The sequence below is a fragment of the Trichosurus vulpecula genome, chromosome 7 (genome assembly GCF_011100635.1).
Source record: "Trichosurus vulpecula isolate mTriVul1 chromosome 7, mTriVul1.pri, whole genome shotgun sequence".
Classification (NCBI taxonomy): Eukaryota; Metazoa; Chordata; class Mammalia; order Diprotodontia; family Phalangeridae; genus Trichosurus; species Trichosurus vulpecula.
In genome coordinates, this window is record NC_050579.1 from 235,246,401 (window position 1) to 235,268,237 (window position 21,837).

Sequence of the window (21,837 nt, forward strand, 5' to 3'; positions counted from 1 at the left end):
CCTCTATGCCCTTCCAATGCTGTCTAGTTAGTAACAGTTCTGCTATTCTAAGCTACCACCTCAGCTGTCTAATTTATTTCAATTTAGTTTAATTCAATAGGTGTTTACTCAATGAATGAGCTAATATTTATGAAGTGCTCACTATGTGCCAGGCACTGTGCTAGCCACTAGAGACATCAAGATAAAAACGAAACAGTACCTGCTCTTGAGTAATTTAATTCTATCAGAAGAGACAACATATACATATAAAAAGCATATACCCCTCCCAAAATATATAAAATTAATATAGAATTAACTAGTAAGGGAATTTTATTGTTGTTTTGTCAAGCTCTATACTTCCTGACCTTTTGTGGGGGGCTTTCTTGACAAAGATACTGGAGTGGCTTGCTATTTCCTTCTCCAGCTCATTTTGCAGATGAGGAAACTGAGAGAAACAGGATTAAGTGATTTTCTCACAGAATTAGTCCGTGTCTGAGGTGGGGTTTGAACTTAGGTTCTCCTGACTCCAAATCCAGCACTCTATCCACTGTGCCACCTAACTGCCCCCATAGAGAAAAGGATCTAGTAACCAGAGTGATTAGTAAAGGCTTGATATAGATGGTGGCAATCATGTTGAGTTTTAAAGGACAGTTATTCTAAAAGTTAAAGTCAAGGAAGGGGCATTCCAAGCACAGTGGTACACCCCAATTCAAAGACATGGAGACAGCCATATGTAAGAAACAGCAAGAAAGCCAATTTGCCTGTACCATTGAGTAAATAAAGAGGAATAATATACAATAAGTCTGCAAAGTCAGATTGGAGGCAGGTTCTGAAGAGCTTTGAATGCCCAGTGGAGGTATTTGTATATGATCCTAGAGTTAACAATGAGCCTTTTGAGTTCATTAAGTACTGTGGTCAGAACATTGTTTCAGTAAAACCACTTTAGCAGTTGTGTTTAGGGTAGAGTGGAGAAGGGAGAGACTTGAGACAAGAAAACTAGTTAGAAGGCTATTATAATAATACATGTGAGAGGTAATGAGGGCCTGAACTAGTATGGTAACCATATGGGTGAAGAGGACTTGGGTGCATGAGATGTTGTAAAGGTAGAAATGGCAAGATTTGGCTATGGATTAAAAATGAGAGGATGAGGGATGGAGAACTGAGGATGTGAACCTGGGGGACTAGAAAAAGAAAATGTTCAAAATACAGTTGAGTTTCAGAAAAAAGACAAGTTCTATTACTGATATATTGAGTTCAAGATGCCCATAAGACATCCAGATAGATATTTCTAGTGAGCAGTTTGCAATTGGAGCGAGACTAGGGCTGAGAGTCATATGAGCATAGGGATGAATACTTAAAAAAATACTCTTTGCTGGGCACTAAATGCATTCAATTTGAGATTCAATCAATGTGGAGCTGGAAGGAATAATTCTGAGAGAGACAGGATCTATGCATAAAAAAATGAAAGAAGTCTTCAAACACTAAAAATTGTGTTCTCCAGCAAAATCTGGGCACTAAACTAGTCTACTTAATAGAGAAGCTCCCCTCAATTCTTCTGTCCCACAGGTCTGCAGACTCCATGATGTTATGAAGAAAAGAGAGGAAGCTTACTTACCTCTTCTGTCCTTGATGTCCCCCTCAAGGAAGACATCCTCACCTTTAAGGCTTCTCTTGTCTAAAACCAAAGGAAAATCAATTACTGTCGGTGATAGGCTACTGGAAAGCCTAGGGAAGAATAAAACCCAGAAGACTCAAATCTGCCCTGCTTCACCTTGAGTATAAGAACTCTAGATCTATAACCCAATGATCTGTCCCAGATCCAATTCATCATTTAATACCCCTGTCAAAAGCACGAGTAACCTGCATACACTGGTTACATGTTGTTTCTCACCTTGTCCAGTACTCATATACAGTTGGTGGTTGAGTATAAATCAAAAAGAATTCTCCTCTCTCCCCCAATTTCCTCCCACTCTCCCAATTCCCAGCCCCAACTATATACTCAGGCTTTTGTTTGCTCACTCCTGAACTTTAAATAGGTCTCTGTAAGGTTTGCTGCAATCCCCAATAAGGAAATCAAATCCACTGTATGAAGGAGACAAAGTTTACCTTTTGATCCAGAATGGTTCCAAACAGCAAGATGAAGAACCCCTAGGACAATGAGCAACATGTATAAGAACAAGGGAGTAGATCTCCCAGACTATGTCCCCCTTCCGATGTCTCCCAGAGTCATAATTAGGACAAAGCAACTGAAGCGTTGGTCCAGGGCACAAAAATTTAGAGGGCACAAATAACTCAAATAACAACACTAAAAGAATGTGCGATTTAATTGATTACATTTACACGTAAATACCACCTTCGGGACCTCAACAGCATAGAGACAACAGCGTTTAACACTTAAGTAGCAAGAAAAATAGGAAGTGAACAGATAACAAGCATTGTTAATAACACCCATCTGTGAGCCTTTATAGTAACTAACTCCCCTCCCACTCGACTAAATTTGTTTTAATTACCTCTTGTATTATTTTCCTATCATGAATTACAGTTGATTTGCGGGTATGCGTTTAGTGCTACTTGCCCCAGGCATCAAAATATCTAAATTTGGGGCTTTGGGTTTAAGATTCATAGGACTCTTTTTTTTTTTTTTTTACCATTTAAGGAAAATAGTCAGAATTTTATATACCATTTCCTAAATAAAAAAAAAAAAGTGGGATTTTTTTCCTTTGATACTACTTTTATTCTTGTAATAGTAACCTCTTTCTAAGCTAATTCTTGTAATTGTAACCTCTTCCCTGGCTATAATTGTTATATTATACCATACATATCATTATATATCATATATATCATTATATTATGTTATATACTATGATTTACTTATATGTTTTACTTTATATAAATTTATTTTGTGTGACTTCATATATATGAAGTTTGAATATTGAATTGAATATATATATATGTGTACGCATGCATGCACGGGTGTGTGCGTATGTGTGTGTGTGTGTGTGTGTGTGTGTGTGTGTGTGTATGTGTGTAGTTTACAAAATTTGGGGGAAAATTGCCAATATTATTAAATGTAGAGGGTTTATGCACTTGTTTTTCTCCAAAAACTGACAATGATTTTCAGCCATTAGGTCAAGGATTAGGAGCTGTATCTTATGTTGAAAGGTAACATCGGCTCCAATGCAAGTTGATATACTTCATCCCTTCATTCAATAAATATTATTGAGTACCTACTATGTGCTAGGCACTGTGCAAGATTCTGGGAAATAATGAAATCATCCTTGCCCTCAAGAAGCTTATATTCTATTGGGGGGAACTAGCATATATGTAGAAAATTAAATATAAAATATGTAGTGAGGAAAGAGCATATTCTATTCCATACATTAGGGGTAAATTACATAAAGGTATCGAGATGGTAGATAGGAAGTCATCTCTGGAAACTAGCCAGTTTAGATAGAGCAAAATGTATGAAGGAAAGTTATTTAATATGAAATAAGTTTGGAAAGGTAGGGTGGATACATATTGCAAAAGGCATTGAAAGCCAAACAGAGTAGTTTATATTTAATCCTAGAGGAAACAGGGAGCTATTGAAGCTTCTGAAGCAGAGGAGTGACATGGTCAAAACTGTTTTAGAAATGAAAATATTATAGTTGTGTAGAAAATGGATTAGATAGGAGAGAAACCATCAGCTGTGAAGCTTGTCTTGTGAGTTCCACTTAGGACTGAGATATGAGGTGAGCATGTATCTCTGGGGCTGGTGGGGTGATTTTTGTCATGGATATGCAAAGATACAATGAATATACGGCAGAATATTTTTTTCTTTTTTAAACTTTTGGGATAATCATACGAAGTGATGGTCATAACAAGAGATTGTATAGGAGATACCTGGCACAGGCAAGGTACAATTATTGAACCTTCCAGGTCTTTTCTAACTGAGAACTGTGAACTAAACATTCTGTGAAAGAGAGGCTTCCAAGTGATAGTGACAGAGTCTGGTAGAAGATGGAAAGATTTGAAAAGGCAGAGAAATGAGAAGACTAGAGAATCAAGTTGAGGAAAATCTTGGGGAAGGATACTAACACAGAAGGCACTCTGGAAAAATATGGATGTGATGTGTTTTGTTTTGTTTTTTTTTTTTTGGCCAAGTCACTTGGAAGGAAAATAGATAGCCGTGAAAATAAAATCAAAACCCTCTAGTAAATTAGTGTTTTTATTCATGCAAATTAAAATTTTGATGCTTGGGGCAAGTAACACTAAATGCATACCAAGGAGAATGGTGGCAAGGGATTTTTTAACTCCAAGGGCTGATAAACACCTTACAGGGCTTATAACACCTGAAGTACAATAAGGGAAGAGTATAGGGTAAACTGGTTAAAGAGCAATAAATAAATAAATTTATTTCATCTGGGTGTTGATATACCTTTCAATATTACTCTTGAGAGTAATAAAGTTTAATTTAATTAATTTCATTCTAGCATTAATTGTTAAAATTAATTAGTTAATTAAATTATCTATCCATTTAATTAATTTAAATGATAGCTTGCAACTGCACTAAGAATTTTGGGACACCTTGTATTACTTTTGTAAATCTACTAATTCAGGATTTTAATACTAGTAATGCTCTGATGCTTTAGTAGAGTTTTATGTCTTTCAAAAAGAGATACTCAATTCTTATCCACAACTATTAAAGATCTCTTTATATGGACCACTAAGCTGTAATTCAGGTATCACTGTATCCCTGGTATCAGCAAGCTGAATAATAAGTATAGTACCTAAGAGATAATAAGGATCCTAGAGATATACAAATTTCATATGTATTATAAATATATAAATAGATTTATAAATCAAAATCATAACATAAAAACAAACCTCCCAAGCTAGTAATAAAGAGTCTTATACAGCCTTTAGCAAAATACATATGCAAAGATTTCTTGTATAGATTACTGAAAAGGGAATAAGCATTTATATAATACCTACTATGTGCCAGGCACCTTTTACAATTATTATCTCATTTGATGCTCACAACAACCCTGGGAGGCAGGTGCTGTTATTATCCGCATATAAGAGATGAGGAAACTGGGACCAACAGAGGTCAGGTGACTCTCCTAGGGTCACGCAGTTAGTAAGTGTCTGAGGCTGGATTTGAACTCAAGTCTTCTTGACTCCAGGCCCAGAGTTCTATACACTGAGCCACCAGCTGCATCTGTTGCTCTAACACTGGAGAGGAATAGTGACTATAGGTAGGAAGGTCAGAGCCAAATGGAAGAAGGAGGGAGCAAAGACGCCCAGCAGTTATCAAACACCCATCATTGCAACCAATAAAGTTATTTGGGATATATCCACTTGGCCCAGAATGCTCAGAATAGTAGAAAAATATTCACCAATTTGTGACACTTACCTGGAAAGCGTTGAGTAAGGAGAAGATGATGTGGAACGCTAAGGAGCTGCCGTCTATTAGGGTGGCTATCCCAAAGCCCCAGGTCAGTCCCAGCAGTGGGGTGAGGATAGCCACATTCTTACTGATCCTCATAATGGTCACCATGTCCTGAGACTTGGAACTTCCAATAGAAGGCCTCCGAGTGTTGACAGCCACAACAAAAACCACGATCAGATTTACTGCCACAATAGTCAGTGCTGGGATGACAAAGGCCAGAAGAGCTTTGGAGTTGTCCCAGTTGAGCCAGCAGGCCTGAGGCCGCACGTAACCTTTTTTTGGTTCTGTGACAGCCACTGTAATGGCAGCAATGACCAGAGGGCACCCATAGCCAACCGAAAAGGCTACGGCCATCATAGCAGACTTCATCATCCGACGGAACACAATCAGTATTCCGTAGAGGATGAGGAGGGCTTTGATCAGCATCCAGAAGAACAGAGAAAGATAGAAGTAGTGATTAAAGAACGTTACCGCTACACACCAGTTGTAACTCCGTGCCCTGCTATCGAAGAAGGACGCAATGATGAACCACACATTCGCAATCAGTAGTGACGTGGCGATGTTCACAATGCACACATGGCGCATGTATGAGATCTCTGTCACTGTCACCTGGGACCACACTGTGATTTCAATGATCAGGCACAGAATAAGGCTTAAGATGGAGATGCTGAGGCCAATGCAGGTAATGTAATCCAGGGTTTCATTGGCTAAAGTCTTAGGAGACATTAGAATGGAGAAGGACATCAGGAAATTGGTGTGGTTGCAACGGCACGTGGCTTTATCCATAGCATCCACTGTTGTTTCACAGGCCCCCTCGACCCACCTCCTATTCCGGGAGTGCCAGCCTACACACTGAGCTTTGGCATTGCGGGATTTATTGATCTTCTCAAAGGTCAGTAAGACTTGTTTCAGCTTTTCTGGCAGGATCACTGAGAGAACCAGCCCATTCACCTGCCTGGGAAAGCTCTCATTCTGCAAACGAGCTTCTTCCAAAATTTCTCCCAGGGTGGAGAAAGCAATGCTGATGGCCTGGGAGGGAGCTGGGAGTTTCTTCAGCTCTTTCCGGGGGATGAACACTATCCCTTGTACATCCTTCTTACCATCAGTCACCCTCATAGAGAAATTAAAACTCTTCCCTTGGGTGTTATGGTTGACTCTAAAGCCTTTGGTCTGAATAAAGGGTTCATCTGCGATATTCTCAGGCTCATCACTGATGGTGAGATTCTTGGCGAATGAATTCACCGACTGTAACAAAACTGAACTAGTGGTTCTCTCAGGGATGAAGGCCCAATTTGAGATGACTGATCTGTCGAGGACGTAGTTAGCCATTGTGCTGAAACTCTGCCAATGGAGACAAGAGATAATTAATAATGATAATAATAAATCATACTTGTTCAGTACTTTTTTATACTTTACCCATCATCTTCACAGATATTATATCTATTATATCCTTTTAGCTTCACAATAATGCTGTGAGATAGCTGGGCCAAGTGTTATTTGTCATCAAACCAATTTTTGGCGGGGAGGAGGGGAAGGCAGGCCAATTGGGGTTAAGTGACTTGCCCAAGGTCACACAGCTAGTGAGTGTGTCAAGCGCCTGAGGCTAGATTTGAACTCAGGTCCTCCTGGCTTCAGGGCCAGTGCTCTACTGACTGTACCACCTAGCTGCCTCCCCCATCAAACCCATTGTAAAGATAATTGAGATAACTGAGGCTTGCTGAGTTTATGTGACCTAACTATATTCAGATGTCCAGTAAGGACTGGACATCGAACTAAATCTGACTCATTATAAGTTCATAAGATGACAAATCTAGAAGTAAGAGATCAGAGGCTACCCCGTCCAACTCTGTTATTTTAAAACTAGGGAAACTGAGGCCCAGAGAGGTTGTTATTTGCCCAAGGTCACATAGGTAGAAGGAAGACTCAAACTCAGGTCCTCTGACTCCAAGTTCAACACTCTTTCTACAGCACCTTTCTGCCTCTTAGTCCAGGGCTCTTACCCCCAAACAAATTCATATTTAAAACAAAACAATGGCATACCTCCCTTCTAAGCCTGGTAAGTAATTCTCAGCACTCCCTGTGGTAATAGAGGTAGATAAGCACAAGTCTCCCACAGTAAGGGTGGTGGTCTTCTTTATTGGAAGGAATGTCAACCTCAAGGGCTCCTGTATCACCTGGAGAATTGGGATAATCCTTTCAAGTAGCCAAATTCTACTGGAAAGTGATTCCTTTTTTAATCACTGGTCTTGAAGATCTTTTGTTCTATGAATCCCCTATTAAAATATAAACATTCTTGGACAAATATAACTTACAACTTAAGCTGTCATCAATGAATATCCTATTGGGGATTTCTTTCCAAGTATGACAGAGGGCTGAGACACCAAGGCCTAATGGAATACAAAATAGACCCCTGGAGTCTAGGCTTGAGCAGGCTTGAGTCTAGGTAGGTGCTAACAGGAGAAGGGTAAGCGGTTACTAAAGGCCAACCTACTTAAGTTTTGTTGTTCAGTCCTTTCAGTCCTACCTGACTCTTCATGACTCACCCAATCAGGTTTTTTTTTGGAAAAGATACTGGAGTGGTTTGCTATTTTCTTCTCCAGCTCATTTTACAGATGACAAACTGAGGCAAACAAGGTGACATGACGTGCCCAGGGTCACACAGCTAGGAAGTATCCGAAGCCAGATTTGAACTCGGGAAGATGAGTCTTCCTGACACCAGGCCTGGCACTCTACCCACTGCACCACCTACCTGCCCTTCTGAGAAATATAGCTGGTAACATTTTACTACAAAGAAAGTTATACCTGCATCTTCCTCCGGTTGACATTTGCAGACAATTGCATGGATATGTTTTTCAGCAACTCAACTATGAAGGCAATATTTCCAGATGTAGGTTCTGAAGACCTCACACCATTGATGACACAGGCATAATCGTCTGGACACTTCTTCTGGATGCCTTGAGCTGCTGATTCAATGAACTCTTCATTAGATGGACTTAGAAACATAGTTGAAGAAAACCGTGAGCCACCAACCAAGCTTGGTTCATATACTGAAACTGCATTGGTCTCCTGTGAAAAAATAAAAAACAAAAGCCAAAAATAGCTATTGCCTTCTGCAGAAAAGAGACCTTACTGGTATCTGGGGTGGTCTCACTGATGTCTGGTTACTATTATCAGACACATGCAAAGTAGAAAATCACCTTTTTGCTGGGGCAGAGAATCAGACCCAGATTAGGCAATACTCAATGACCACCCAAAAGGTTCTGAACAATTCTCAAAATGAAATTAATTAATTCAAATGGACATGAGAGTTTTTAAGCCATGAATAAGCATTCTTATTTTTAGATGAGGGAAAGAAAGGAAAGGAAATAGGAAACAGATAAAATTTAATACATAATGATAGGGTGTTATGACTTCAAAAAAAATGGGGATTTAACCTGATTCAACTTCTCTCTGAGATTATCTCCAGTCTATCCTGAATATATATCTTGTTTGTATATAGTTGTTTGCATGTTGTCTCCCTCTTTAGACTGTGAGTTCCTTAAAATCCAAGACTCTTTTTGTTTGTTTATTTGGCCTTTCTTTGTATCCGCAACACTTAGCACAGTGCCTGGCACATAATCAGAACTTAAAAGCTTATTCACTTGTTAACTTAATATCTCACTTTAATACTTTCTAGATATATGATTTCTTTGTTGGGTTTGCTTCCTCCACCAACAAACATCATCATCCCATGTTGTTTCAGGGGTTGCTGTAGCCAAAATAAACTCATCACACTGTGGCCAACCCTGTGGTAATGACTATCCGACATCAAATTTCAAGAAAAAAAAAACAAACCAATATATATTGTTTCTCCATTCACTTGTGGATGGTAATAGTACCAAAGAACTTTGAAAATTCTCTATATCTTATGCCTTGTGATTGGGACATATTCATATCCAGCAGCAATTCTTGCTGTAGGGAGAATCAGTGCTTCAGCAGGACAAGCAGAGGCTGGAGAAAGTAGGAGGATGCCAATAACTGGCTACGAGGATATAAAGTAGATCTTATTTTCTGCAGCCCTCTGAAACATCTAGTCTCTTGTTCTGTGCTCAAATGATTAAGAAAGCAGAAAGGGGTGTTAACTGGTGCAGTATTTTTGTCAAGCTATCCAGCAATGTATAATGTGTGTCATAAAACTGATGAAACACCCCCTTCTGCCTAGCGATCCCCATACCAAAACTGTATCCAAAGGATGTTATTGAAGGGAAGAATGGGGAGACTTATCCGTGCAAAAATATTCATACACATTTTATTTGTAAGAGCAAAAAGCTAGACGTAGTCTAGCTGCCCAATTATTGGGGAATAATAGCTAAAGAGATATTAACATATGAAATACTATTATCGTGCCCTAAGAAATTACAAATATGAAAAATAAGAAGAAATATAGGAAGATATAAAGCATGAAGGAGAACAAAGAAAGCAGGATCAAAATGGTAACATAGGCAATATTGCTCATAGGGATTACAGTGATTTTGGTAGCTGGAGAAAAGTAGGTCAAAGGTCATGAGTTTCATCAGCTCCATCAACAATTTTAAGTTTTATTCCTGAGTTGACTAACATGGCAACCAGGGATGCATTATAAGGGTTTAAAAGAAACTCCTTTTTATTTTGTTCAACTGTTATAATTTATTACAAGGGAGGATTTCTTTTTTTAATCATTGGAGTTAGTGACAGAGATGCCATAAAAAGAGAAAAAAAGAAGAGTCATTGAAAGATTTTTTAAATGCACAGAAATTGAGGAGATACAGACAAGCAGGACAGTATTAAAACTAAAATGTTGAAGTTATTATATACTTAAAAAAACAAGCTGCATAGGATAGAGATTTATGATTCTTATACAATCTTCTTTTTGTGGTCTTTGTCTATGGGAGTATTCATGTTTGTAAGTGTTCCTCAAGTTCAGAATAGCAAAAAGGAAAAATTATTTAGAAAAGAATCATCTCACCTCAGCTCCTCGGATACTTCAACTTAATGAAGTCCTTGAGATCATTTGGAGAAGATACTAAAATGTGATAGGATCTCAATTCCATTGCCTTTTGTCTGTTAATTATTTCCTATTTATCCTGTATATAACTTGCTTTGTATATATGTTTGTATGGTGTCTCCCCCATTAGATTATAAGCTCCTTGAGGGCAAGAACTGTCTTTTGCCTTTTTGTATCCCTAGTAGTACCTCGCATATAGTAGGCACTTAATAAATTTTTATTGATTAATTTAAAATCAAATTTATTACTCCATAAGAAATAATAAATGAGAGTACAAAAAGATATAGAAAAATGTATAAAACCTGATACAGAAAAATGAATCAGTTGAATAACAATTAGAATAGAAATATACACAATAAGATGTGTACAATGGGCAATGATTTGAGAATTTCACTTCACTACAAAGGAAGTGGGTGAAGTGAAGATTAGTTTTCTTTTTTTCCAATACCCATAATGCCCCTGGTTGTTAAGCAAATCAACTCAGGAGGAAGAAATAAAAAGGGTGGAGCTGGTGAAATTGGTGATGTTTTCTATTTCTCCAATCACCCAAAATAGAAATACCCCCAATAGACAATATACAGGCATCCCAAAAGGCTTAGTGCCATTTCAAGTTGTGTATTAAAACTTAAAACTTTACTAAGATTTTTGGGCCATTCTATGTTTCCTATAAAATGACACCAATAAACAAACCAAATCAGATGTTAACAGAAGGAGAGTTCAGAAGGGGACAGAAGATACTGTTATTGTTTAATTTGTCAAATTTGAATATGCATATTCTTTTAAAATCAATTATAGCTCTTTTAGGAGAAAGAAGGGCTGAAAAGAGTGTCACACTAAGTCTCTAAAATTTGGAAGTTTTTAGTTAGGTAGCTTAGTGAATTAGAACTTGGAAAATAGTAATAAAGTCAAGGTCATAGACAGGTCCATGTGGTAGGCTAGTTAACTTCATTCTACTTCATGGCCACCTAGGCTATAGGCCCACCACCAGCCATGGGCCATCTTGGAAAAGATCTGCTCATTGAATAAATCTCCAGTGGACCTCCTGGCTGAGTCATGGAGACATAGAACCTTAGAGCTGGAAGGAACCTTGGAACTCATCTGGTTCAGGCTCATTCGTTTGTAGATAAGGATTACTGTGGATCTGTTTGCCACTTGGAAAAGCAATTTAGAGATCATACCCTACCACTCCTACTAAGTCTATTACCTCCATATACTAGTAAATATAGTAATAGTAAAATAGTATAAATAATACATAAATAAATAGTAGTAATAGTAAAACAGTATAAAAAAGTATAAATGTAAATTACCTGTGCATATGAAAGGTAGAATTAAATGTTACCTATTATTATTAGCACTGCTACTACTATCACTCTTGCATCTACTCAGCTCATTGGTATCCACATACCACTTAAGCCTCCCTGGAAATAATAATTTGTCTACTTCCCTGGTCCCTTTGTCTAGTTCCCTAGTTCCTTCACCTAGTTCCTGTGCATTGTACAGTTTAGTGGCCACTACTAGGAAAAACATGGCCAGACTAACTCAGGCCAACTTGACTAATGGATAAGGTAAAGAAGTATCTGCTTTGGGAAGTGAAATCAGGAGTATAAGGAAGATATTCCTGGCCCAAAGTTCCATGCTGCCCCTAACCCAGCTGCTACCTGAAAATAAAGGGGCTTCATTCCTTTAGCCGAAGACTTTTATCTATCTATCATCTATCTATCTATCTATCTATCTATCTAATGCAATATATGCATTATATGTGAATATAATGTAAGTTATATGACCCTGAGCAATTCATATATACATATGTGTTTGTGTATATATATATGTCTGTGTATACACACACACACACACACACACACACACACACACAGGTATTGTTGTTCAGACATGTCTGACTCTTTCTTGTCAAAGATACTGGAGTGGTTTGTCATTTCTTTCTCTAGCTCATTTTACAGATGCAGAAACTAAGGCCAACAGAGTTAAATGACTTGCCCAGGGTTGCACAGCTAAGAAGTGTCTGAGGCCAGATTTGAATTCAGGAAGGTGAGTCTTCCTAAACCAAGCCCAGCACTCTATCCATTGTGCCACCTAGCTGCTCCAGGAAGAAACAACTTTTTACACTTCTGCCATTTTCAGATTCTTCTTTCAAAGCAAATTTTGATAGCAAGAGATTAAAGACATTGAACGGCTGAAGGGCGAAGGAGAGGCCTGATCAAAAAGGAAAGAAAGAACCTGGAGATTTAGGGGTAGCTATGGGCTAGGCATGGGAAGATTAGTGTATGACAAACTTCAAGACTTTTCCTAAAGAATAATTGTAACTAACATGTACATAGCGGCTTTAAGATTTACAAAGTGCTTTACATATATTTTCCCATTTGTTTCTCACAAGTCCTTCACACCTATTAAAAATATTTATTTTTTCATATTTTCATATTCATATTCATATTTTACAGATAAGAAAACTGAGAATGAGAGAAGTCAAATTAATTGCCCAGGGTCACATAGTTAATAATTACCTGTGGAAGGATTCAAACTCAGGACCTTCTGGCTTAAGGTCCAGTACCACTGTGCCAAGTAGCCTCCCAATGTAACACTATTGAGCCATCAGAAGTATCTTTGTTAGGGCATCAAAGGTTACCTATGCTTCACAAAAGCTTGATAATGAATGACTCTTGGGGTGCAATTATCCCCCCAGACTGGTAAGGTTAACTTCCCTCCACCAACCTCTTACCATACCTTTCATTGGCCCATACCCAATAATGTAACAAATGCAGCATCACCTGAAAGAGTGTTTGGACAGTAAGAGTTGTGCATGTTTCAATGGTTTTCTGCCACCTTCTGTTATTACATGTGAATCCTATTTCTCCTCGGAACGGCTTCTCACACAACTGTTCGCAGTGGGAGCCAATCATACAGATGCCTTGGCATTGCCCTGAGGAGAAAGAAGAGACACCCAGTCAGCATTACCAAAGGCCAGGCAGCTAGATGCTTTTGCCTGATCTCCAAGGCATGGTAAGATGATGATCCAGTTCAGCTGTAGGAGAAAGTCAGCTCATAATAGCCCTCCTTCATAGCTTTCTGAGAGTTCCAACGTCTTCTACTACATACATTATCTCACTTAAGCCTCATAACAACCCACCCTTTCAGGTAGGAGTTAATAGGTATTTTTATCCCTACACTACAGATGAGAAAACTGATGCTCGGAGAGACTTGGATGCCCATAGGCACAAGGCTAGTCAGGTCAGAGGTGGAATTTGAATGTAGGCTTTTCTGACTTGAAGTCCAGCACTTAACCTTCTTATGACATTTCTCCAGCTAAGGAGGCCCGGCTTCCTTACTCTGCATTTCCTCTTTTAACCACAGAGCTAAGCTGTACTAGTCTAAACATTTTACTTTCTGCCAACCAACTTGCTAGGTGACCTAGGAGGTGCTGAGGACATGCAGAAGCAAGACAAAAAAAAAACACAACACAACAAAACAAATACCATGCCGTTGTGGTATTTCCACCAGCAGAGTAGTTAGGTGTCCTTCCTACCATCTCAGAGTTAGAAGAAACCTCAGAGATCATACAGGAATCCTTTGGACAATGTCCACAATAATTGGTCATTCAGCTTCTGCCTGAAAACCTCCAAGCATAGAGTACTCACTACTCTATTAATAACAATCGTCATAATAGCTAATAATATAATAATCATAATAGCTAACATTTATGTGGTGCTTACTGTGTGCTAGACACTATGCTTTGTAATTATTATCTCATTTGATCCTTAAAACAACCCTGGGAGGTAGTTGCTATTATTATCCCCATCTTACAAATGAGGAAACTGAGGCACATAGAGGTTAAATGAGTTTGTCCAGGGAAGTGTCTAAGGTCAGAATTGAACTCAGTTCTTCCTTACTCTACTGGCAGCATCCTATCCATTGTGCCACCTCGCTGCCCTAATTATTCTATCTCTGGACAACTCCGATTGTCAGAAAAGCTTTCCGTTGACCTAGTTGAAACTTGTCTCTGTAATTTGCAACCTCTGTGGTTAAGTTAAAACAAAATAACCTATATGATGGTTTGCAAAGCACTTTTTCTCAAAACAAACACGGGAAGTAGAACCAGTCTAATCCTTTTATCTGGGAGCCCTTCAAATGCTCCAAGACAGTGATGATGCCCCTACCAAGTCTTCTTTTCTCCAGGCTACATTCCCAATTCCATCAACTGACCCAAATATGATACAGTCTCTTGTCCTCTCATCATCTAAGTCACCTTCCCCTGGGTATAATCTAGATCAAGAGTGGGGAACCTGCAGCCTTGAGGCCACATGTGGCCTTTTAGGTCCTCAAAGTGTGGTCCTTTGACTGAAACCAAACTTCACAGAACAAATCCCCTTAATAAAAGGATCTGTTCTATAAACTTGGACTCAGTCAAAAGGCTGCACCCAAGGACCTAGAAGGCTACATGCAGCCTTGAGGCTGCAGGTTCCCCACCCTGATCCAGCTTATCAAAAATATTCCTAAAATGTGGCAGCCAGAAACGAAAAGAATAGTTTAGATGTGTTGCAACCAAGGCATGCCAACATAGCTACTGAGCTCCTTAGTCCTGTTCACTGTGACTTTATTAACATAGCCTAATATCACATTATTAAGGTGTTTTGCTACTATGTGTCATACTATTAATTTATAATTGCAGTCCACTAAAAGCCCTAGATATTTTTTCACATTAAATATTGCCTAGATCAGGGGTAGGGAACCTGTGGCCTCCAGGACTCACGTGGCCTTCTAGGTCCTTGGGTACGGCCTTTTAACTGAGTCCAAGTTTTACAGAACAAATCCTTTTATTAAGGGGATTTGTTCTGTGAAGTTTAGATTCAGTCAAAGGGCCACACTTGAGGACTTAGAAGGCCACATGTGGCCTTGAGGCCACAGGTTCCTCACCCCTGGCCTAGATAAACACATGACCCCCATTTTAACACACATGCAGATGATTCTTTTAATACAAGTATGGGATTATACATTTATCTTTATGAAACTTCTTTCTACTACAGTCAGCCTGTTTCTAGACTGCTGACATCTTTCCTTCCCCTATAATCCTCCCTTCTTCCTAACTTCTCTATTACTGTTGAGGGTACCACCATCTTCTTACTCACCCCAGCTCTTCAAATCCTCCCTCTATCTCACCACTCCTCCCCCCAGTCTAATCTGTTGCCAAGCTCTGTTGATTCTACCTCCACAACATCTTTTAAATATGTTCCCCTCTCTCTCTTCTGACACTTATTCCACTTTGGTATGGGTCGTCATCACCTCACACCTGGACTATGAAATCGTTTTCTGGTTAGTCTCATCCCACTCCCATCTATCCTCCATTCCGCTATCAAAGTGGTCTTCCTAAAGCGTAGGTCTGACCATGTCAACCCCCATACCCCTCCCCCATTCTGCAAACTCCAGTGACTGCCTGTTACCTCTAGGATCAAATAAAAAAATACTGTCTGACTTTTAAAGCTGTTTATAGCCTGACTCCTTTCTACCTTTCTAGTCTTCTTATACCTTATACTCTCTTCAACATACTCTGTGATCTAGTATCTAGTCATCTTACTGATCCTTGAACAAGACACTAAATCTCCAGACTTCATGCACTTTCACTGGCTGTGCCCATGTCTGTAATTCTCTCCATCTTCATCTCCATGTTCTGACTTCCCTCAGTTCAATCTTTTATCAGTCGTGTCTAACTGTCTGCAGTCCTATTTGCGGTTTTCTTGGCAAAGATACTAGAAGGGTTTGCCATTTCTTTTTCGAGATCATTTTACAGATGAGGAAGCTGAGGCAAGTGGCATTGAGTGACTTGCTCAGGGTCACACAGCTAATAAGTGTCTGAGACCATATTTGAACTCAGGAAGATGAGTCTTCCTGATTCCAAGCCTGGCAATCTGTCCTCTGGGCCACTTAGCTTAGTTCAAGTCTCAGTTAAAAGTCCTATTTTCTTCAAGAAGCCTTTCCTAATCCTTCTTAATTTTAGTGCCTTCCCTCTTAGACTATTTCCACTTGTGCACAAACATATTTTGTTGGTACACAATTGTTTGCATGTTGTCTCTTCCACTAGACTGTGCGTTCCTTGAGAATAAGGACTGTTTTTCTTTGTATCTCCAGTGCTTAGCCCAATGACTGGTACCTAATAGCCACTTAATAAATACTTTTGACCTGATTTTTCAGATTTTGATTCTAACATCCAATATACCAATTCTGACTCTGGGCTTTGAGATATCTGTAAATCTGAAAAACATGGGGTCTGTATCTCCCTCCAGGTCAGGTGTATAAAGTAGGTATATTTTAAACCATGATGATGATGGCCATCATGACAAGAACAGCAACAACCACCACGTCACTAGGGTTTACAAAGCACTTTCATAGAACATTGAAAAAGAAAAAGGGGTTTGAAGCCAGAGGATGGAGGTTCAAGTCTCCATGATGATACCACCACTGTGACCTTGGGCAAGTCACTTAACCTCCCCTGAGTCTCAGTTTCCTAATCTATAAAATTATTTCTGAAGTCTCCTAAAAGGATACTACACACTGTTTTATTTTGTCCTTTTCAGGCTCATGATAAACCTGCAAGGGAGGTAGCGCAAACATTACTATGCTCATTTTACAAGTGAAACAACTGAGGCTCAGAACAAATTTGTCAGGGTTATATGGGTAAAAAGTGCAGAGCCATAATTTAGACCCAGCTCCTCTGACTCTAAACCATGTTCTTTTCCCACTCAACGTGACTTCACTCATTTCACTGACTACTCTACAAAAGAAGGCAGAATGCTAAGAATAAATATTTTACTAATAAATTCAGGGAAAATGCTTTCAATTTGCTCTAAAAACTCAGATACCTTTGTTCCCCAACTGTAAGGTGTTGGGGATCTGCTTTGCTTTCCTACATCCTTCTTGATTTCTGGGATGGTGTAATAGCAATTTAGATTTGAAGATCTTTCCCACCCATTAATAGGCCATGTGACCTGCTTACGTCATAGGAAGCCTAAGTCACATGTGGTGGGAGGAGCTTCCTGACAGGAAAAGGAAGTTCTGTCACAGGAAATGCTGAGAGGGCAGATATGACAGTTGGAGCTGAGGGAAAGAGAGCAGACGTGTGATAGCTGTGAGTGAGTTCTTGAGAAGGCCCCAGCAGGGGGGCAGAAGGTTGTGGGATGAAGTGGTTTTCTGCTGTGATGTTGTGGACTTATTGGTTATAGGATCTGGTTATTTGGTGTCTGAATAAATGGTTTACTTCTTCTACCATCTATGTGGAGAGTCTCATATATTTTGTGATGCAGAACCACATAGGCATGTTGACAATTATCATCTATATTGTGATTATTGCCTTGCTGATTGTGTTGGTAATCAAAATGGGCTCCTTAGCACTCAGTTCAACAAGTGCCCTTGAAGAGTTTGGCCTTTGTTTCCTTTGATTAATTCAGTGTCTTTGATTGAGGCTTACTAAGTGCTAAGCCCCAGGCCCAAACCCCTATTAGGTGTAAAACCTTAGTGGGTGTGGATTGGCAACTAAGCTGGGGCCCAAGATGGGGCTGGCTAAGGGGAGGTGTTAACTCCAGAGACATGCCCTATTGGGTGTTAACCAAATCTATGTGGATGTAAACCTCCCAGGGTCCTGGGGGGAGGGGCCAACTCAAGAACCAATCACCAGAGCCTGGGCTCTGGTCATTCAGACGATGCTTGATGATGTCAAAAGCTGTAAAGAGGAGAGAAGACAGCTTGAAGATCCCTTTTTCTGTTGGAGCTCTTTGCGGCAGCAGACTGGTGGCACATGACTCTGGACCAGCCCTTGTTCTGAGCTCCCGGGCTGAACCTAGGTGTTGGTAACTATGAATTGTATTGGATCTGTCTGTTGATATTTGTAATTTGTTTGTATTTTGTTCTGAAGTTCAGGGTGCTGGCTTTTTCTCCTGAACTAACTGAATGCTGTCTGTATGCTGGATTAAAGTAAACTTGTCAACCCCTTTAACCTTGCTTTCCTTATTAAAGCAGATCAAAAGAACCTGTGCTTTTGCAGTATGTTGGCAGCTTTCTGGGTGCTGGCTGCGGGTGGATCTTACACCCCCACAGAAGCTGCTAGCCGGATTGTGGAAACACTGATACAGATGGTAAAGAATGTTCACAGATTACATACCTTGGAAGCCCCTGGTCTTTGATTTCTCTTTCAGACCTTGAGTTATTTCACCAACCTGAAAAACACAAATTCCCAAATGTGCTCTTTACTATGGTCCTCCTACCTTACCTCTGTTTATCAGTGAGGTGAGAAAGATTGTTTTTGGTACTGGGAAGACCGTATGATATACTTCTTACACAGGGCTGCTTGGGAAATACCATAGCTTTGGATCATGGGACCATAGCTCTAAAGGTGGATGGGACCTCAAGAGCCACTTAGCTCATTTTCTTCATTTTATAGGTGGAGAAACTGAGGACAAAGTCAATAAGTATAATAGAGCCAGAATGGACTTTGGAGGGCATCTAGTCCAACTTCCCTCATTTCATGGATAGGGAAACTGAAGATGGAGAGGTCATCAATAATAGAATAATAGAGAGAGCTAGAAGAGACCACAGAGGATATCTCATACAACTCCCTCATTTTACAGATGACAAAACTGAGGCTAGGAAGATCAGTAATAAGATGAAAGTGACTAATATGGATATATATTTTACATGATTGCACGTATATAACCTATATCAAATTGTTCACCTTTCTTAAAAGGGGGAGAGGAGGGAAAGAGGGAGAAAATTTGGAACTCAAAATTTTGCAAAATATGAATGTCTAAAATTGCCTTTGCATGTAACTGGGGAGAAAATTTTTAAAACTATTTTTTTTAAAAAGAGGTTCAAGCAAAAAAAATAATGATAATATATATATAATGTATATATATATATATATATGTGTGTGTGTGTGTGTGTGTGTGTATGATAAGAAGAAGATGAAAGATCTGAACTTGAAAGGGACCTCAGAAAGTATCTAGCTTGAGCCCCTCACTTCATAGCTAGGGAAACTGAAGCCAAAGAGGTAACTAATGTTAAAATAATCGAGTTGGAATTGAGAGAGACCTCACAAGGTGCCTTGTCCAAACCTCTCATTTCATAGATGAGAGGGGTAAGTAACTTAACCTTCAGTCATCCTGGTAGTAAGCATCAGAGGTGAGTTTTGAACCCAGATGTTCAGATCCCAGAGGGTGTGCCCATATCATTGTACCATGCTACTTCCTTGGTGGAAATAGCTCTGAACTAAGAGTTGGAAGGCCTCCCTCCTAGCCACGTGACATTAGACAAGTCTTTAGATAAATTAACCTGTCAAAGTCCCAGCTTCCTCACCTATAAAATGTGTATAATAAAACTTGTACTACTAACCTCACAGGGATGTTTTAAGGAAAGCACTTCCTAAACAATAAATCTTGAAAGGGTAATAAGCTATAGGAAATGTGTATATGATCACAGTTTATAAACAATGGCTCCTTCATATGAGCTGGGATCATTATTCTCCAACCGTCCAATTAGTATAAATGGCACTTTTGTGGACATTGGGAAAGTGCAGTCACAAAACAATCACCAGTAAGCTTCTCCATGAACAATAGGGAGCTAATCCTGTCTACAAAATAACATGGAATACGCCTTCAATTCCTTAGAGAAGTGATGAATGAACACAAAGAAGGAAGAGACTTTAGAGGTCAGCCAGGCCTATCCCTCATTATGGCAGAGGAAACTGAGACCCAGAAAGGTAAATTAATTTGCCAAATGTTACATGACTCATAAATACATGTAATTGGAATCCAGGTCTCTTGACCCCCTAGTCCACTGGTACTTCCATTATATCACAGCACCTCCCTGTGGTCTTCTTAGCTTGCAGCATTCCATTTGCTATCTGATTCTTCCATTGCTGTATTGGCCCTTTGTCATATGGTTTGGTTTGATTTTGCTACTCCCGCCCAAGTCTTGTTTACTTCCTGATAATATTTGGCACAGAAATGAAGTTCCAATCCCCAGAAAACTTTCTGGGAACATGCAATGGATTTATGAGCATCCCTGCAATCTAATTCTTGAGCCTAGCTTTAGGATGTGCTAGAGGACAGGGGCAATGAAGTGTTTTCCTGGTTGTTTTTCCCAAGCTTACTTTTGGATGGAGCTTTGGTCTCTGGTGGTAGCACTCTGTGGCCAAAAATAATAATAAACAGCAGAATGTGATCACTGCAGATACCATTTTCATACATGAATCTCTTCACCTGGAGGGAAGAAAAGATGAATCCAGTTGAAGGGATTAATACCACATAATTGGCACAGACAGGTGGTTGTGGTAGAGTTCTGCAGACTGTGCTTATTTTGCAAAACTTACAGCTCTAAACAAATGTGAGCTGTCATCTTTTTTAACCAGAACTATAATTTCATTGGTATAGAGAAGTCCCAAAGGAAAAAAAAAATCCCTCTACAAGGCAGACTGGCACCAGCTTTGCAACTTAGAGAATTGCCTAGGCTAATGAGACATTAAGTGACTTACTTGCTCAGGGTCATACAACCAATATATATCTGAGGTAAGACTTGAATCCAGGTCATCTTTACTCCAAGGATGGCTCCCTATGCACTACACCAGCCTAAAGTGGATTAAGATGTTGTAGTATTAATGCGATCAAAGATCTTCTCCACCCATTCAATAGGCCTCAGGTGGGGCTAGGTGGGAAAGCTTGATTATATCTTTGTTTGTAAGTAGGCCTAAAGCCTCTACTTACAGGTACTAAGCCTATTTGGGCTTGAAGCCCTCAGGGCCCTAAGGGGAGGTGCTAAGACCAGAGCCAATGGTATATGCACTGAGTATAGTCAATCATAAATTCAGCCAATCAGAGACCTGAGTTCTAGCCAATCAGATACTGTCTAGGACTGTATATAAGGAGAGCCCAGAGTGCAAGAGAACCAGAATTGAAGAGGGACAGAACTAAGAGCAGCAGAACTGAGAGCAGCAGGACTGAGAAGAAGACATTGAGGCAGCAGACATCTAGAGGGCACTGAAGAGCAGACATCAAGAGAGCCAGCATTGACAGATCTGCACAAGAGAGTGCTGAGCCAAGAGTTAGGTTTCATGAGTGATTGTTTACAAGAAGGCCCCAGCAGGGGGGAAGGTTACAGGATGATTTGGTTCCTTGCTATAATACTGTGTTATAATTTCCTTGTTGCTACATTGAGGTGGGCTTACTAGTTTTGGAATAGCAGTAATTAACTGCTATATCAAATTGGAATTACTGGTTCTGGGATTTCATCCTCTGGTGCCTAAATAAATGTTAGACATCCTCTGCCTTCTACCTAAAGAGTTTTTCATACTTTGTGATTCTGAACCAACAGGCATGTTCATGGTCATCCTCAAGGTCATGAATCTTGCCTT

General features: G+C 39.6%; 1 protein-coding gene across 1 annotated transcript; it reads right to left on the reverse strand.

Annotated features, from left to right (window-relative positions):
• Positions 1 to 452: 452 nt before the first annotated feature.
• Positions 453 to 20,667, reverse strand: ADGRF4 (adhesion G protein-coupled receptor F4). The gene is made up of 8 exons (XM_036768343.1): positions 20,581 to 20,667; positions 18,595 to 18,649; positions 13,217 to 13,368; positions 8,213 to 8,476; positions 5,375 to 6,751; positions 2,086 to 2,127; positions 1,595 to 1,654; positions 453 to 635 (listed from the first exon to the last, which is right to left on the reverse strand). The coding sequence occupies exons 1-8, from the start codon at positions 20,665 to 20,667 to the stop codon at positions 453 to 455; spliced, it is 2,220 nt and encodes a 739-aa protein (XP_036624238.1).
• Between the last annotated feature and the right edge of the window lie 1,170 nt (positions 20,668 to 21,837).

Excerpts from the sequence above, each read along its gene's own strand:
- ADGRF4 (XM_036768343.1), bottom strand. The coding sequence starts at position 20,667 with ATGGTATCTGCAGTGATCACATTCTGCTGTTTATTATTATTTTTGGCC. Across the intron at positions 18,650-20,580 it reads GACCAAAGCTCCATCCAAAA|GTTGGTGAAATAACTCAAGG; the intron begins GTAAGCTTGGGA and ends TGTGTTTTTCAG. Across the intron at positions 1,655-2,085 it reads GAACCATTCTGGATCAAAAG|ACAAGAGAAGCCTTAAAGGT; the intron begins GTAAACTTTGTC and ends CTTTGGTTTTAG.